This window comes from Monodon monoceros, unplaced genomic scaffold (genome assembly GCF_005190385.1).
Source record: "Monodon monoceros isolate NGI ecotype Baffin Bay Population unplaced genomic scaffold, NGI_Narwhal_1 Super_Scaffold_18, whole genome shotgun sequence".
Taxonomy (NCBI): Eukaryota; Metazoa; Chordata; class Mammalia; order Artiodactyla; family Monodontidae; genus Monodon; species Monodon monoceros.
Genome location: NW_021703774.1, coordinates 57,314,679 through 57,334,931, shown reverse-complemented (window position 1 = coordinate 57,334,931; position 20,253 = coordinate 57,314,679). Strand labels below are relative to the sequence as shown.

General features: G+C 34.1%; 1 protein-coding gene across 2 annotated transcripts in view; it reads right to left on the bottom strand.

Annotated features, from left to right (window-relative positions):
* Positions 1-20,253, bottom strand: part of KIFAP3 (kinesin associated protein 3) — a 157,780-nt gene that overhangs the window by 94,329 nt on the left and 43,198 nt on the right. For both annotated transcript variants that reach the window (XM_029228574.1, XM_029228575.1), the window contains exons 9-10: positions 14,273-14,451; positions 3,785-3,947 (exon numbers count right to left, since the gene is read on the bottom strand). In XM_029228574.1, coding sequence (XP_029084407.1) covers positions 3,785-3,947; positions 14,273-14,451 — 342 coding nt within the window. The remainder of the gene's footprint in view (positions 1-3,784; positions 3,948-14,272; positions 14,452-20,253) is intronic.

Sequence of the window (20,253 nt, the reverse complement as noted above, 5' to 3'; positions counted from 1 at the left end):
GGAAAAAAGAGTATGACATACTAAATCTTTACCTAAACAGGAATGATTTTAGAGTCAACTTAGTAGTTCTCAGATAGGTGAAAAGTTTTCATGAGTTTATAAATGAATATTCGTTCCTCACATGGCAAAAGAGCCGAGCCGTTACCAACTTCCTCTTTGCTTTTAATAATTATTCAAATCACAATATCTTTTCTTTTTTTTTCAATTTATTCTCTACGAAAATTTTTGTGTATATTTTCATGAGGAATGCTACTTAGTCATCATCTTTTACTTGCCATAGAAAGATAAGCCAAGAAGTTACTAAGGCAAGCTAACCATAAACATGTCAACTGAATTATTTTGCTTTCAATCAGTTTTTACAGATCAGCTAAGAACAGAGGTGGAAACTTTTAAGATCTCATCCATTCCTACCTATGTAATGTAAGGTTAGAATAATACTAGCTCTTTACGCTCCCTAGTGTAGCAAAATCTGATGCCCTAGGAATTCATAATATTTCAAAGAAAATAATAAAGCAGGACTTCGACAGAATGAGTGAAAAGGAAGTAAAAAGTTTTCAGTTGCTCTTCCTACTCAGTTTCTTCATTTCTCTACTGCATGAAAATTCCAAGAACATCACTGCTTCTCAGGAACAGCCTAAATTTAACGTGTTTTTTATGTATCTGTTGAAAAATAATCATATTTCTCTGACTGTTATAGCTCACTTAGTGGTTTCCGATTTCCAGTTTTACTCATCTACTGGACAAGTTTCTCTTTTTTTAACTCCTACCTCTCCTGAGCTCTAGACCTATGTTTCCATCTGCTTACTGAACATCTTTGTCTAAGATGTCTCCAACATATCTCAAACTAAATCCATCACTGATGTCCTCAAATTACTTCCTTTACACTTCTCTATTTCTGTTCCTGGCACTAACATTCTAACAGGCATTGAGTTTTTATGAATTCTTTACCATTATCCATATCCAAACAGCAGCCATGTCATATTAAGTCTACCTATGATATGTCTCTTTTGCCCTTTCCTTTTGCCTCATACCTGACATACCACATCTTCCTTAATTCAGGTTTTCTTTACTTCTTGTCCTGCTAACACAACATGCTACTGTTCTCTTCTTTAGACTCTAGTTTTAGTGCATCCAGTAGAATGATGCCAGATTAATTTCCCTAGGGCGATACTCTGATTATGACCCAACTAGCTCAAAAACCTGCAATGATTACTATCATCAACTATATTAAGTATAACACTTAGCACAGCCTTAAACTTCATAATGCCACATAAGCATACGAACCCATTTTTTCAAACTTATCTCCCACTATTTTCTTAGTTATTGTTCCTCATACTGGCCTAGTGCCATCTATGCCTTAGGTAATATTGATCATTTTATCTGAAATATTTTCTACAGCCTCTATTCTTCCTTCCTTTGTAAATATCACCTTGTTAAAAAGACAAATCTGTCAATGTCCATCTCAAATGGCACTTTATGTATGAAGTATCAATGTGGAAACATTCTCTCTTTTGAGTTCCAATATATCTACAGATTGAAAAATATTTCTCTACAGTGCTTAGCATTATGCTCTGCCATAGTAGATTAGCAACATTTTACTGACTTAAACTGAATTAAACTGCACGTATATCACAGGGAAGTAAAAATAAATAAGCTACCTTGTCTGTTAACAGCGATTTAATATCTATAAGAAGGATATTTGTGCTCAGAGAAAGGTAAGTCAGCAACACTTACAGAACGTCCACTTCACATTAAATGATAATGATGATGTTAGTAATAAATATGATTATAGCTAACACTTATTAAGAAATTATGTGTCAGGTACTGTCTAAGCACGTTCATGCAATAGCTCATTTAACCTTCAAAATAACTTAAGTTGGTTATAATTATTATCTTCATTTTACAGATGAGGAAACCAAATCAGAGTTTGGGTAACTTGCCCAACGTGACACGTTTAAAAGGAAAAAGTGACAATTCTAATAAGACAGTCTGACTCCAGAAATGAACTCTAGGAGAGATGAAAGAAATATTTTTTGTATTGAATATCTTATATGCCAAAATTTACTACTCGTTAACAAAATATGAAATGAGTACCCTATGAGTAATTTTCCAAAAATCTCTTTTACATTATTTGTTTCATTAAAGTAGGTGACTGGATACTGAACAAACCAAATAGACTATGAATTGCTTCAGGACAAGGACTTTAGCTTATCATCTTCATACACTAAGAATCTAACCTGATATTCGATATATAATTCTGCTAGATTTATGATAAATAAAGGATCACATAAATTAAATTCAAGGCCCACCAAGTTTACTTTAAAGTTTTCCTGTTTCCTCACTAGATATTAGTATTTCTTTGGTTCCCCAAAAGCAGTTTTTGAAAGTGCTCCTCAATAGAGTTGCTTCTAAAATGCGTAATAAAACTCCTGTGTAATATTTGTGGACTGGCCAATGGACCAAATGTTCTTAGACTGACTAATAGACTAAAGGTTTTCCTTTTCTGAGAAAAAAAAGTAAGAAATAAATTTCCTTAAAACTTTTTTTAAGGGGACTTGGAGAACTGAAATTTTAAATTATAGTGCTGCCTATCTTAATCATAGTTAACTTAATATTATTATACATAGTAGTTTATTATAGTAGTTAATAAATCCAACTTTGGCAGCAGATATACCTGAGTTTGAATTTGAGCTTTGTCTTTTATCTAACTGTGTAATCCTGGGTAAAGATCTCAGACGGGGATTCTATAAGATAATGTAAACAGAGCACACAGCAAAATAACTGTCACAGTAAACATTCAATAAATTTTACTTCTAGTATTGTAAAAAAAAAAAGGATGATGTCAATTAGACTGTATTCGCAGATATTAGATAGCTAAGAATAAACTTAATTTTAAATCATTCCAACTATTCCACTGCTTAAAAATATTTGAATATATGGAGAAAGCTACAAAAAAAAAGAATGAAGCTGCAGTGCTAAACAAAGAAACAGAGTCTTAACAGCTGAGTAAAACTTTGTTTTCTCATTAAGAAAGGCAATGGCATTCCAGGTGGAGGAAAAAAGCAGGTGGACAGGCACTGAGGCATAAAGAATTTGTTTAGAGAACAGTAAGGGGATCAGTATGGACATAGTATAAAGTGTATGTTGGGGAGTAGCAGGTGCCTATGAAGACAGACACTTAACAGATCAAAAAGCGTTTTTAAATATTTTGCTAAGAAGCATTATGCATGAGAAGCATTATGTATGAGCACAGAAGAGTTAGTTCTTGAATCCATCCTCACTATATAGATATCTTGCTAATAGCTGAAAGAAAATAATGTATAAACTGAATCCTCCAATATAATATTTTCTGACACTATATAAAAATGCCCTTTTTTACTTGATGACAAAAAGGCTCCATAAATTTGTATATTGGTAAGGAGTATTTTAAAGGTATGCCAGAATATAAGAACTTAAACAATATCTGCTTTTTAAAAAAATGCTGAAGAGAGAGTAATTTTTCATTCTTGCTCCCATAGTAGTATTTTTATATTTTCACTCTGGTTTCATTTTCACAGGGGTAAATGAAGTCAAACAGCTAAAAGTTCCTATTCCATTTCATTCTATACCACCATGGAAATCCTAGCACAGGTCATTTTTCATTCATTCTGCTTATATTTAGGTACCCAATCAAAGAACATATACACAATGATTTTTTTTCAGCAGACTTTTCAAGACAGACTTAAATTTTCTAGTGATGTTGGAAATTCCAAGCAACACTATCGTTAATTTTTAAAAAGCATACCTAAGAGTGCAGTGAGTTTGGGAAGCAGCCCAACTTGTACCATCTTATTCCTCAGTCCTGTGTCAAAGGATAGGTTCAGTAGAAGTCGGAGGGTGATATTCAGCAGATCTTCATGCTCACAAGGTATCATTTTTACCAGTTTTTCAACAATATCCATTTCCACCTATGTAAAGTAATAATACAAATGCAGTCAGGCTCTATTGCACAATACAACAAAAAAGATTACAAAGAATTATTTTTTCATTGTTTTTACCCTCATGTATATATTTTTTATAAGTAACATGTGTTAACTTATTTACTCTCATTTTAATCTGTAAACTTTGAAACCAAACTTTTTTTTTTTTTTGTGGTACACGGGCCTCTCACTGTTGTGGCCTCTCCCGTTGTGGAGCACAGGCTCCGGACGCGCAGGCTCAGTGGCCATGGCTCACGGGCCCAGCCGCTCCGCGGCACGTGGGATCCTCCCAGACCGGGGCACGAACCCGTGTCCCCTGCATCGGCAAGCGGACTCTCAACCACTGCGCCACCAGGGAAGCCCCTCTGAAACCAAACTTCTCAGGAGGAAATATATATTTCCAGTTCATCCCTTCCTTCCCTCATTTCATAGCATCAACTGGAAGACAAATTACTTTGGGTTCTTGAAAGCACGTTATGGACTCCACCTACTAAGTGCCAGACCCTGTGCTAGATTAAACAAGATTCTGTCTTGGCTTTTAAGGATTCCAGTCTAAAAACACAGCAGAGAAATAAAACAAATAATTTAAATACAATATGATAAAAGTGGAATGCATGACGTGCTCTAGAAACAACGTGGAAGGAACTACAAGCTACCTAGAAGAACAGAAAAGACTAAATTCAGAACAAAGTTCTAAACAATGTGTAATAATTTGCTCTCTGGTAAAGACACTGGTAATCCAAATAGAAGAAAAAAACAGTGGATAGGCATTTATGCATAAAAGAGCTGGTCTGAGGCACTGCAAGTGCTTTGATATAGCCATAGTATAAAGTATATGTTGGGAAGTGGCAGAAGCCTATACAGACAGACGTTGGACAGATCACAAAAAGCTTTTAATGCTCTGCTAAGAAGTTTAACATTACTCCTTAGGCAGTAGAGTGCCTCGAATGATTTTAAGTCCAGAGGGTGATGTGGTCAGACTAGAACAAAGATAAATATAAAGATAAATATAATACACACACACATATATATGTATTCATACACACCCAACATACATACATACAAACATACACAAAAATGTGAAAATAAGGGGCACTGTATAGGACAGACTGGAATAGGTAGAGACTGAAGGCAGGCACAAGAATATATTACCTTAGACAGGTGAAATGTGATTAAGGTCTGAATCAAAGAAAGGACAAAGATGTTGAAGAGGAAAAAATAATTTGAGAGGTGTTTAGAAGATATGGTCAAAGCATTTGAATGTGAAGTGAAAAGGAAGCTTTGAAGGTGACTTTCAGGCTTTTGGCTTGGTCAGTGTGTGTTGGGGATCCCCAAGACCACCACCAGGTCCTGCGATTTGCTAGGAGGACTCACAGGACTCAACATATAGTCATATTCATGGTTATGATTTATTACAATAAAAGGATGCAAAGTAAAATCAGAAAAGGGAAAAGGTACATGGAGGCAAAGTCTGAAAGAAGCCAGGTGTAAGCTTCTTAGAACCCTCTCCTCATAGAATCACACAGAACATGCTCCAGCACTGAATTGAGACTGAGGCTCGATGCCCAAGGTTTTTATTCGGGGCTGGTCACATAGGAAACCTCTGCCTAGCACAAAATAAAATTCCAAACCCTGAGAAGGAAAGCAGATGTTTAGCTTAAACCACATTGCTTGTGTAAAGAGTAAACTACACGTATTAGTTAGGAAACAGTGAGAACACTCCTGAGTCCAAGTTTCTAGACACCAGCCCAGGGCCAATCTTGAAAGACGGCCTATAGGAGAGCAATCTCAGGTTCCTTTTCTGCATAGTCAATAAGGTGGATGTAGGTGCCATTAACTAAGATCTTTAAATTGAAAAACAGGTGTAGGACAAGGAGGGCAAAAAATTACTAAAAGTTTTGTCATGTTTAATTTGAGATGATATTCAGTGGATTTTGGAAATCTTCAAAAATCAGAAGAGAAGCTGGGCTATGAGTAATAGTTTAAACTCTAGAACCGGGATCAGTGAACTATGGCTAGTGGGTCTAATCTGGCTTGCCATCTGTTTTCATACAACCCAAGAGCTAAAAGTGGTTTCTGACTTTTATACTTTTAAATGTTTGAAAAAAAATGAAAAATATTTCATGACACATGAAAATTATTTGAAATTCAAATTTCAGTTTTCATAAGTTTTATTGGAACACAGCCACGTTCATTTGTTTATAGACTGTCTATGGCTGCTATCATGCTACACAGCAGAGATGAGTAGTTGCAACAGAGCCCATATGAAGGGCAGGCCTAAAATACAGATTATTCTAGCCACCTACAGAAAAAGATTGTTGATCCCCACTCTAGAAGATTATGAAATTGCCTCAGGAGAGCTTGTTTTAGGATGAGAAATCAGAGGACAGAACTTACTTGGTAGTGTAAGCCCTGTACTCACATTTCTTAAAGTAATAATCAGAAAAATTTGGTTATAAAAATACCTCACATCATTGTTACAAAGAAATGGCCAAAAAAGGAGAGAAATTCTATATAACTACATATTTTTCTTGTTCATTACCAAAATATTTATGAATAATCTTGCTCTACTTTTTCTTTTATGGGAGGTCTAAAGCATTTATTTATACCACCCTTCCCATATCTTTATTGCAAATTTTCACTGACCTCATAAAAATTACATTAATAATTGAGGCCTCAATATATTTTTTTCCTTTCATTCCATGCCAAGGAGTAAACAATTTTTTTAAAATGGTAAATTGACAAACCAACAACAATTTTTCCTTCAGACCTGTATCTATACTCCATGGCCACACTGCAGTCATATCCTAGAGCTCTTTATTAAAAAGTACAAGTCCATCTCCAAAGACTCTTTAACTTTGGTTCTCCCTTTCTCTTAGTTTAGTCTTCCAAGCAGGCTGCAGGATTCATTCGTTAACTTCACACAATAATTTCCACAGAGGCCAGGGACAAATATTTGTCACATTTATGTAAAACTGTAATTCTTACAGTAGCTTCTTTGGTTACAGTGTATAACTTCTTTTCCAGCTTTATTTATTTATCCATTCGACAAATATTTCTTAATTTAAGCCCTGGGTATATTTTGGTGAACAAGAAAGAAATGGTTCCTGTCTTCATGGAGCTTATATTCTAGAGAGCATGAAATACAGTTAAAAAACCAAAACAACCGTCTCACACACAATAATACAGTTATCTAATTGTAACTGTATAAATTGTGATATTATATGTGAGAAATAAACAGAGTACCATGAAAGAATATAAGGAGTAAACCTGATATAATCTCAGTGTGAGGAGCTGTCAAGGAAGGCTTCTCTGAGGAAGAACAACGTACTGGATGAACAGAAATTAGCTAACGTTAATTGAAGAGGCAGAGGAAAGAGCTGTCTACATGGAAAAAACAGCAGTGTACAAAGGTCCCGAAGTGACATGGAAAATATAGCATTCGAGAAGCTCTTTAAAAACTGTCATTCTGACTACAAAGTAGAGAATATATTGGAAGAAGGCGAAAACAGAAGTAGTCAGATTAACTAAAATGCCATGCAATTAGTCAGATAGAGGCATTAGTGATTAAGAAAAGTAAGCAGAATCTCAAACTTCCTCTAAGGATGTAAAAATCTGGAAAGGATATGGTTCCCACTCTAACTGCAAGAAAAATCCAAATACAAAATCATAACTTAAAAAAGCAAAAAAAAAAATCAGAGAGCTGAGGTTGCACGGAAATCAACTGGCCTGAAATATAAGGAAAATAGGCACCCCCAAGGAGATAAGGGTCATGAGCACTGGTTTATATGGAGCAGAGCACTGGAGAGAAAGAGAGCTGTCACAGAAGTCAGTAGGAAGACTGCATAAAAACTTTTAAACAAGTAGCTAAAGGCCAAATGTGAAGTAGCCTGAGACTGTAGAACTCTGAAGCTACAGATGCTCAGGGAGTTTGCAACCACTTGCAAGCTCTTTTTCAAGGACCTTATCAGAGGGTCACAAGAAAAACTGGGGATAGGACAGGAGATGAAAGAAAACTTCCCCTCAGTGGCATGGGTCTGGGAGAGGGGCACAGCTGCCACCGGGGAGAAGGCATAAAATCCTGTCTGGATCTTTTTCTCCCATTTCCCCTAAAAAAAAAACAAAAAAAAAAAACGACTTAAGCCTCTTGGGGAAGTATGGCAAATCCTGTCACATCTGAAGCATAGGTGAAGACCCACTGCAGCTGGGGCAAGGAAACAGAAAAAAATTCCTGAGAGGAGTTGACAGGATGACTTAGGAAGCCCCATTGCTGAAAACCATGGACACAGGATAAGCCTAAGACCAGCCTGAAACTCAATTAGAACAATGGAAAAAGTCTCTTTTCTTTTCCCCTCCCTGCCCCTGGCACCAGATTAGCAAAAGCCAAGTGACAAATAACAGCAGTATATTACAGGGGAGAGTTAAAATGAGGAGAAAGCCTCTTTGAGTCACAGGCACGCTAGGAAAGCCTGAAATAGAGGGTGGAACATGAACAATGAGAAAAATCCTCTGACCATCAATACTCTACCAAAGACAAAGAAATGCTAGATGAATCTGAAGCTAATGGTGCCTGGAGGATAAACAAATACAGCTAAACTCCTGACAAAAATGACTTAATCCCCCCCTACATTAAAGACCTAAAAAAAAGGTCTGTCCATTTCCATACATAAATAATATTTATCTCACTCTACTAATCTACACATAATATCTAGCTTTCAACAAAAAATTATGATACATGAAAGAGCAAGAAAATAACCCATTGATAAGAGATAAGGCAATCAACAGAACCAGATTCAGATATGACTTGTATAATTACTAGACAGAGAATTTAAAATAACTATGATTAATATGTTAAAGGCTCTATTGGAAAAGATGAAAAACACATGTAAACACAGATAATCTCACAGAAAAAAATGATACCAAAAGAATTAAATTTTAAAACACACAACACACATAATACGAAGATGAAGGAAAACTTCAAAGGGCTCATTAGTAGACTTGATATAGCTAATGCCAGGATTAGTAAACCCAGAGGTAGGTCAATAGAAATTTTCCAAACTGAACCCCACCCCACCCCCCAAAAAAATAAAAACGAGAAGAACAAAACACAGCAACACAGCATTCAAGAGCCATGAGACAATACCAAATGGATTAACATGTGTAACTGGAAGCCAGGAGAAGAGAGGCAGAAAGAGACAAAAGGAATACCTGAAAAGATAATGGCTAAGGATTTTCCAAGAACAATGAAGGACATCAAAACACAGATACATGCTCAAAGAGCCCCAAGTAGAATACAACACACACACGCACTTGTGTGCCTGGCCATATTCAAACTTCAAAAATCAAAGATAAAATCTTGGAAGCAGGCAGAAAATAAAAGACTCACTATATATACAGGACAAAAGAAGAATGACATCAGACTTTTTATCAAAAACTATGCAACCCAGAAAACAATGCAGAGATATTTATGAAGTATGTCAACCTAGAATTCTATATTCAGTGAAAATATCCTCCAAAAATCAAACATGAAACCAAAAGCTGGTTCTTTGAAAATATTAATAATACTGATAAACCATTAACCTATTAAAAAAAGAGAGAGAAAGAGAGAAAAACAAATTACCAATATCAGTAATGCAACAGGAAAAGTCACTTCAGACCTTTGGACTCTGAAGATATAAGAAGGAAAAAGTGCAAAAAATTTTATACCTATACATTTGACAACACTGATGAAATGGAAAAACTACTTGAAAGATACAAACTACAAAGCTACCACTCAAAAATAAACAGATAACCTGAATAGTCTTATAGGTATTAAAGAAATTCAAAGAAAGAAAACTCTACCTCCAGATGACTTTTTTACTGGTGAATTCTATTAAACAATTAAGTAGAAATAATACCAATTCTACACAAATCCTTCCAAAAAAATTGAAGAGGGAATACTTCCCAACTCATTCTATGAGGTCAGACTTACCCTAATAGTAAAACCAGACCAAGACATCATAAGAAAACTATAAACTAGTAATCCCTCATAAACACAGACACAAAAATCTTTAACAATATATTAGCTAATCAAATCTAGCAATATATAAAAAGGCAATATATCATGACCAAGTCGTGTTTACCTGCTGAATGCAAGAATGGCTTAACATTTGAAAGTCAACCAATACAATTCACTACATTAACAGTCTAAAGAAGAAATGCCATGTGATTATCTCAATTGATGCAGAAAAGGCATTTGACAGAATCCAACTACCATTCATGATAAAAATTCTCAGCAAACTAGAACAGAACTTACTTAAACCAATGAAGTATCTATAAAAAAACTATATTAGATTACACTTAATAGTAAAAGACATTGTTTTCTTCCTAAAACCAGTAACAAGGCTGGGATGTCAAGTCACAGCATTCCTTTTTAACATCATACTAGAGGGCCTAGCCAGTACAGTAAGACCAAAAAAAAAAGGCAAAAGAAAAGAAATAAAAAGTACATAGCTAAGAATAGACAAAATAAAACCTTCTATTTACAAGTAATATAATTGTCTACTTAGAAAATCCCAAGTAAAAAAATGAATTTAGCAAGGTCACAGGACATAAGGTCAATATACAAAATTCAACTGTATATCTATGTACTATCATTCAACAACAGGAAACTGATTCTTTTTTAAAAGCTACCATTACAATGGTAGAACACTTAGGTATAAATCTAACAAAATATGTGCAAAATACATATGCTTAAAACTATTAAATGATGAAAGAAATCAAGAAACACCTAAATAAATGGAGAGTTATACCATGTTCATGTATCGGAAACTTCAATACGGTCAATATACTGTATCCTGCCAATAAATTCAATGCAATCTCAATCAAGATTCCAGGATATTTTGTTAAAGAAATAGACTAGTTGATTCTAAATATATGGAAAGATAAAGAATTTGAAATAGCCTGAATAATTCTGAAAAACAGCAACAACATTTGAGGGTTCACACTACCTTATTTCAAGATTTATTATAAAGCTACAGTAATCAAGACAAAAATGTATCAGCGAAAGCATAGAAACATAGGTTAATGGAACAGAAAAGAGTCCAAAAATAAAACCACACATACATAGCCAACTGATTTTCAACAAAAACAGTACAAAGGCAATTTCAATATGGTGCAAAGGCAATTCAGTGGAGAAAGGATAGTCTCTTCAACAAATGGTGCAGGAACAATTGGAAATCCATATTCAAAACATGGATATTGATCTATACATTGCACCATCTGCAAAATTCACTAAAAATGGATGGATCACAGACTAAAACAAAAACAACAACAACAACACAAACCCTACAAAACTCCTCGAAGAACACACAGGAAGAAATCTTTGTGACCTTGAGTTAAGAAAAGATTTCAAAAACAAACAAAAAAAAGATTTCTTAGATATAACACCAAAATACAATCTATTAAAATTTTTTTTGATATACTTGATTTCATAACAATTAAAACCTTTTGCTCTTCATGGAAAATGAAAACACAAGCCACAGAAAAGTAGTAAATTCTTGGAAACATAACTGATAAAAGACACATTCAAAATACAAAAACAAGTCTCAAAACTTAATAAGAAAATAAGCAACCCAAGGAATATATATCCTCTCTGTTGTTCTTAAATTCATATTCTAATATGACTTATTCCCTTTTAATCATATTGTATTTACATAAAAAATATGAAAACTCAATTTAAATAATTAATTGATTTTTTATGCAAAGTAAACTTCCTTTAAAATATATAACTCTAAAAAGCAAGGTCAGTATTAGTTCATTATGAACTATAACAGTAAAATGAACACTTTATTTAAATAAATAATACAACCTCACAAACGGATCAGTCATCCCTCCCCTCCATCCCTCTTAAATAAAAATGCCACAGGCTTCATCTGTTACTAATTATATTAAGTAATATTTTTCTTTCAAAACAGCAACAGTACACACTGGTGGTTATGGCAAACTTAATAAAGTAACTTGGAGAGTTTTTTTTTTTTAATTTGTATTTCCATTGCAGAGAATGGAATGTAAAACATGTAGCCCAATCAGATAGTTAAACACTAGACACAGCCTTCTAATCATGTTTCTGGCTGACAAAAGCCCAATCCCCAAAGCTAAATTTAGTCATTGTCTCAACATGCAAAACCCTCTTAATTTTATGTCTCTAAAATGGAATTTATAGTTAATTAGTACTTTTATTAAAAGTTCTCTACAAAGTGACAGTTTATCAAACTGACAAGCAAATTTATTTCAGCCTTTAAGTAATTATTTTTCAGTGTTTCTGAAAGCCAACATTTAAAAATTGCTTATATTTAGTCTTGCTAAAAATCTTTTTTTAAATAAACAATATAAAATAAAAACAAAAATAAATTTTTCCTTGGAGGCAGAGAAAAGGAGTAGGAAGCCGAATCCTGGAGATATTTCCTTGAGCAAATTACTTAACCTCTCTAATCCTCCGTTACTTCATCTGTAAAATTAGGAGTTAATCTACAAAATGTAAACATAGAGATAAGGTCCAGCTGAGCTCTAAAAATCCTAATTCTATACAACACCCTTAAATAAAATGAATTCTTTTCCACAATAAAAGATGAAATTCATAACATCTACCCTAAAAACCCTGCCAATCAAATTATTCTTATGACCTTGGATGAATTACCTTTTCTGAACCTGTTTTTCCTCCCCAATAAAAACTGAGGTTTGATGAGACAATTTATATTCTATTTTCTGAATCTATGATTTTACCAGAAAATAATTTTTAATTATGTACCTGAGATCAGTTTTGACAGAATAAACACATAAGAAGAGTATTATCTAAATACAAATCTAAGCAATGCACAGTAGACACATGCTTATGGCAAATCAATTTGAATTTTGCAAACCTAATAAAGGTGAACTTATTCTAAACACAAAAATGGAAGAATATATTTCAACTTACAGCAAGGAGAAGCGACTACTTAGCCACACTCTAACTATACTCAGGAGTATATATATCACCATGTCGTATTATTCTTGAATATAAGATTGATAAAAACAAAAACATGTTTTTGATTAAGTAAATTCAATCTTAAAAGAGTATCAGACACAGTGATCATCATAATCATCAAAACTAATGATGAAAATGACACATACTAAATATCTGTGGATAAAATAAAATTTCATGTATTCCAAGTATCAGAATTCAAGGCACTTATTAAATCTAATTAATTAGTCTCAGGTTTTCAAAGAGCATGCCATATTGTTCAATAAGCATAAGCTACTTCCTAGCTCATTAGATTTTAAAAGAAGGAAAAAGAACAGGTAGAACTACTATATATTTAGACTATCTGAAGGAGAATCCACTTATACCAATAATACACAGTCACATAATGACTTGTATTAACATGCAGTTCTAAAATAGTTTCCAATGGAGTTAAAGCCAATGATCCAATAATTCCATTTTGAGAAATCTATCCTAAGAAAATAAACAGAAATACAGACAAAGATGCATGTACAAATGTGTCCATTGAAGTCTTATTTATAATAGCTAAAATTATGAACAACTTAAGTATCTGAAGGCAAGGTATGGTTAATGTATGATCTATTTAATATAACACTGTGCTTACAAAGACTTTTTAATGACATGGAAGAAAGCAGATATTTTTTATTCCATCTCTCTATATTTCTATATTATACACATTTTTCAGCTGGAGAAATAATATATGATCAATTTGTACTATTTCTCAAAGACAACTGCATCAACACAATGTAAGATGGCAAATAGGAACCTACTGTAATGATTCAAACAAGAAATGAAGAGTGTATAAATAAAGGGGGCATGAACTAACACAATGGCACTGGGAATAGAAAGAACAGATAGCTTCAAGAGATACTTAAGCAGAATCAACAGGTTGCAGCTACCAATTGGAATAATAAATGAGAAACAGATTGGGCTAAACTGTAATTCCACACACTAATACCAGAAATGCAGGAGAAAAGTACCTTAGGGGAAAATAATAAGGCCAGATGACTCTGAAACACAATCTAAAGTTAAAATTACTTTCTATATATTATGTTTAATATGGAAAGATTCATTCTGTACAATATATTAGGAAAATATTTTTATCCAGAAAACTTTAATTATCTGGATAATTAACTAATATGAAATATATTTCTTAATGAAGCCACTTAAGTGAGTTACTGCCATTGTAAAATTTTCATTCAGAATTATCTCAGTAGGGGAATAATGTGTTTACTTTTTACCAAAATATTCTAACTCAAAAATGGTGAACATGGGCTGTTTCAATGTAAGTTACCATATCATTTTTATTCTCCATAAAAATGCTGAGTTTCTTCAAAAATGACACAACTAGAATAAGCAGCTCAAAATTGTCCCGATCAAGAGCCTTCACCAGCATGTGAACTATGTTCTTGTTCCTCATCTTCAGCTCTGTACGTGTATCCTCAGCAAGATTCAGAAGCAAATAAAGAGCAACTAGGAAAGTAAAATAAATGAGAGTTAAATAACTGGCATATTGAATCAACAATTTAATAAATCATTTCTACCCATTAAAGTAACAGATGTAGAAGATAGTATATTATCTTGAAAATTTTAACTAGCTAATTTATTCATTAGAAAACTATTATTATTGATATATATGCTATATGAAACAAACCTTATATATAAAATAATATTCTTATGATGCTGAGAAAGACGCAATAACCAAAATAAGTCAATGATTCCTATGTTCTTGGAGCTAAGAGCTTAATTGTAATCAAATGTCAATTAAACGTATATGTTAGCAAATAATAAAACAGGCAAGCATGTAGAAAACAAGGTAAAATTTCAACAATTAGGGGCTGCTGTGCTAAAAAATGTAGAGTACAGCTAGAGCTGAATTTAAGGATACTAAAACCTATTTTTCATATTCAAAATGAGTTTTTGATAGTCTACAGAAAATGGCCATATGAAATTCAGTAAAATAACTGTTACACTAACCAAAGTTGAGGCCACTGTCTACTAGTTCTAAGTAAAATTTCTTTTAGATACCGGTAATAAAAATGCTTACATTCTCATAAGAAACTCATTTAATTGTTCCCTTTTGACAATGAGATTATGTAACAGATAATGTTTTCCATTTGGCCTTGACTGACAGGAAGCTTCAGAGTTAAACCTGAAAGTTTTCTGTCAGAATTATATACAATATTATGGCCAACATAGTCTTTTTGCTCTCCTATTGTCTTGATTTTGCTCTTTTTTTTAGTATTTCATTTATGTACTCTTATAAACCACCTCTAAACCTTTATGAAAAATACATATGCATACATATAAACTTTTATTTAACAAATATTTGAAATGGAAAAGCAATTCTCACTAATTAAGTACCTACTATATGTCAGGCACTGTACTAGTTGATATATAAACAGTAACCCATTTTAAGACAATTTTACGAGGCAAGAAATACTATAAAAATTTTTACAGATGGGGAACCCCAGATTCAGAGAAGTTAAATACCTTGCCCTAGCCACACAGCAAGAAGACCCACCAGAAACCAAAGCTCACACATTTACACTACTGCACCATGCTGACTTTCCATGCAAGGCACTAATAAAAGGTTTTAAAGTTGTGTTGGAAAAGCATATGGTAGACTTCTTCTTGCAACCAAGATAGATGTAGTGGGCTGAATAGTGTTCTCCTCAAATTTCCATCCACCCAGAACCTGGGAATTCGAAGTAATTTGGAAACAGGGTCTTTGCAGGTGTAACTAGTTAGGATGAGGTCATAACAGATTAAGGTAGTCCTTCCTTGAAACCAATGACTGGGGTCCTCATAAGAAGAGAGGACATAACTGAGAGATACCGTGGGAAGAAGGCCATGTGAAGATGTGGGCAGAGAATGAATAGATGCAGCCACAGCCAAGAAACACCAAGGACTCCAGGAGCCACCAAATGCTAGGAAGAGCCAAGGAAAGATTCTTCTCTAGAGTCTTCAGGGGCAGCATGGCCCTGCTGAAATCTTGATTTTGGCTTTCTAGCCTCCAGAACTGTGAAATTTCTATTGTTTTAAATCACCCAGTTTGCAGTACTTTGTTTTGGCAACTCTGGGAAATTAATACATAAGAGGAGCAGGGACCAGATTGGAAACCCTCACCAGAAACAATAACAACAACAACAACAACAAAAAGACTAAAATAAGGGTTTTCAGGACACTGAGCACCAGATGATGACAGATAGTTATCCCTGAGAGATAAGAAACAAATGACCTGGCCCATGATTGCCCCAGAATACTGTCTTGAGAGATTCCAGGTCATGAAACAGATAAGGAAAAATCCCAGAAGAACTCCAAAGAATTCTTGAATGAAGAGATGGAACCAAGGGACCAGGGAAGCCAAGGTGGCTAGAGTTCACAGAAAAGAATACCAGAGAGGACAGAGCTTCAAAAACAGAAGAGTTCCAGAGTTCTGCAGAGGTCTACTTTACATATTGAGCAGAGTACTGACTAGTCACATGTGTTACAAATCTGAGGCTGGGGGCAGAAAAAAATGAAAGAATTAGAAGAAAAAATACATGACATGCACACAGAGCTGGAAATAATGCCTCTTTCTACCAGCTATACTGGAAACTTCATAATTAATGGGCCACTGGGTAGAGTTCTCACATGGGCCTTGGCTCAGTAGTATGGAATAATTAGTTTTAGACTAAATGCTGCTCATGTCCATACTCACAAATCTTATGAGAATGATCCAAAAGGATCAAACTGCTTCCAAGTAATTTAATTGTGTCTCACAATAAAGCTCAGGAATAGAATATTTATAGGAATAAAATAATATCCATCACCTAACAATGAAAATTTCACATTGTCCTGCCTCCAATCAAAGATTATTAGCCATTCAAAAAAAGCAGGAAAACACAACCTGTAAGGAAAAGAAAAATCAGCTAACTGAACCTGTTCTAGAACTGACACCACAGTTAGAATGATTGAACATGAACATCAAAATAGTTATATAACTGTATTCTAAATTTTCTAAAAGTTTAGTAGAGACATGGAGGATATACAAAAGATTAAATCAAACATCTAGCAATGAAAACTACAATGCCTGAGATTGTATACTAAATGGAATTAACGGCAGTTTAGAGACTGGAGAAGAAAAGATTAGTGAAATTGAAGACATAACTAGAAACTATCCAAAATTAAACACACAAAGAAAAAAAAACAGCAAAAATGTAAAGAGTATCAGTAAACTATGGAAAAAACGTCAAGTGACCTAATATACCTGTAATTGGAGTCCCTGAAGAAATAATAATTGATAACTTTCCAAATTTGATAAAAATAAGGTCAGTGAAATCCAAGGTCAGTGAAATCCAAGGTCAGTGAAATCCAAGAACAAGAAACACGAAGAAAGCTAAACCAAAGCACAATATAATCAAACTGGTAAAAACAAATGATGACGAGACCATTTTAAAGCAGCCAGAGGGAAAAAACCTCATATATAGATGAAGAAAAGATAAGGATGACAGCAGACTTCTCATCAGAAACAATGCAAGCATGTCAACAGTGTAACAGTATGTTTAGCAAATAGAAATAAGTTGTCAACCTAGAATTATAAACCAGTAAAAATATTTCAAAAAAGAATTTCAGATGTAAAAAGATAAAATAATTCATTAGTAAATCTATCCTGTGAGAAATATACAAGGAAATCTTTCAGACAGAAAGAAAATGACGACAGAAACATAATCTAACAAAAAATAGTAGAATCAGTGGAAATAGTAACTATATAAGCAAATATATAAGGTTATTTTCTTAATACTTAAATATCTTTAAAGTAAAATTGACTGTCTATACAAAAATAATAATGTATCATAGGGTTTATAACAGATATATATATATATATATATATAAAAACCTCATGGTAACCACAAACCGAAAATCTATAATAGATACACATAGAAAAAAGACAAAGGAATCCAAACATAACACTAAAGGTAGACATCAAATCACAAGGGAAGAGAGCAAAAGAAGGGACCATGAAAGGACTGTTAAAAAAAAAAAAAACCAAAACAATGAACAAAATGGCAAAAAGTACATACCTATCAATATACTTTTAAGTGTAAATGGACTAAAAGCTCCAATCAAGGCATAGAGTGGCTGACTGGATACAAAAACAAGACCCATGCATATGGTGCCGATAAGAGAATCACTTCAGATCTAAAGCCACAAACCGACTGAAAATGAGAGGATATTAAAAGGTATTCCATGCAAATGGAAACAAAAAGAAAAATGGGATAGCAATACTTATATCAGACAAATAGACTTTAAACCAAAGACTGTAACTAGAGAAAAAGAAGGACATTACATAATGATAAAGGGATCACTCCAACAAGAAAATACAACAATTTTAAATATATATGTACGTGGAAACACAAAGACCCCAAATAGCCAAAACAATATCTCCAGCTTTGTTCTTTACAAAGAACAGAGCTGGAGATACCATGCTCTCTGATTTCAAACTATACTACAAAGCCACAGTAATCAAAATAGTATGGTATGGCACAAAAACAGACACATAGATCAATGGAACAGAATAGAGAGTGCAGGAATAAACTCTCATTTACATGGTCAATCTACAACAATGGAGGCAAGAATATACAATGGCTAAAAGACAGCTTCTTCAATAAATAGTGTTGGGAAAATTAGACAGCTACATGCAAAAGAATGAAACTGGACTACTTTTTCACATCATATACAAAAATAAACTGAAAATGGATTAAAGCCTTAAATGTAAGACCTGAAGCCATAAAACTCCTAGAAGAAAACATAGGCAGTATGCTCTCTGACATCAAGCTTAGCAATAATTCTTTGGATATGTCTCCTCAGGCAAGGGAAACAAAAGTAAATCAAACAAATTGGACTACATCAAACTAAAAAGCTTTTACACAGCAAAGGAAGCTAGCTATCAACAAAATGAAAAAGCAGCCTACAGAATGAGAGAAGATATTTGCATATAATATGTCCAATAAGGGGTTAATATCCAAAATACACAAAGAACTCACACAACTCAACATCGAAAAATCAAACAACTCAATTAAAAAATGGGCAGAGGATCTGAATAGAAATTTTTCCAAAGAAGATGTACAGATGGCCAACAGACACATGAAAATGCTCAACATCACTAATCATCAAATGCAAATCAATACTACTGAGATACCACCTCACACCTGTCAGAATGGCTATTATCAAAAAGACAAGAGATAGGGCTTCCCTGGTGGCACAGTGGTTGAGAATCTGCCTGCTAATACAGGGAACACGGGTTCGAGCCCTGGTCTGGGAGGATCCCACATGCCGCGGAGCAACTAGGCCCGTGAGCCACAACTACTGAGCCTGCGTGTCTGGAACCTGTGCTCCGCAACAAGAAAGGCTGCGATAGTGAGAGGCCCACGTACCGCGATGAAGAGTGGCCCCCGCTTGCCACAACTAGAGAAAGCCCTCACACAGAAATGAAAACCCAGCACAGCAAAAATAAATAAATTAATAAACTCCTACCCCCAACATCTTCGTTAAAAAAAAAAAAAGACAAGAGATAAATGCTGGCAAAATGTGGAGAAAAGGCAACCCTTGGTGTACTGTTGACAGGAATATAAACTGGTGCAGCCACTCTGGAAAACAGTATGGTGGTTCCTCAAAAAGTTAAAAACAGAACTACCATATGACCCAGGAATCCTACTTCTGGGTATATATACAAAGGAAATAAAACCACGATCTCAAAGAGATATCTGCACTCCCATGTTCACTCCAGCATTATTCATAATAGTTAAGATGTGGAAGCAACCTAAGTGTCTATACATGGATGAATGGATAAAGTAGATGTGATATATATTTTATATAAAATATTATATAAAATATATAACATATATTACTTATACATTATATATAATATATATAAAATAGAATATTACTTGTTTATTAAAAAGGACGATATTCTGACATTTGCCACAATAAAGATGGATCTTGAGGGCATTATGCTAAATGAAATAAGTCAGACGGAGGAAGACAAATGCTATATGTTCTCACTTATATGCTTATATGTGGAATCTAAAAACGCTGAGCTCACAGAAACAAGGAGTAGATTGATGGCTACCAGACACTGGGTTGTGGGGGAAATGGGGAGACAGTGGTCAAAGAGTACAAACTTTCAGTTATAAGATGAGTAATTTCCAGGATCTAATATACAGCGTGGTGACTACAGGTAAAAATACCGTACTGTATACTTGAATGGTGCTATGACAGATCTTAAATGTT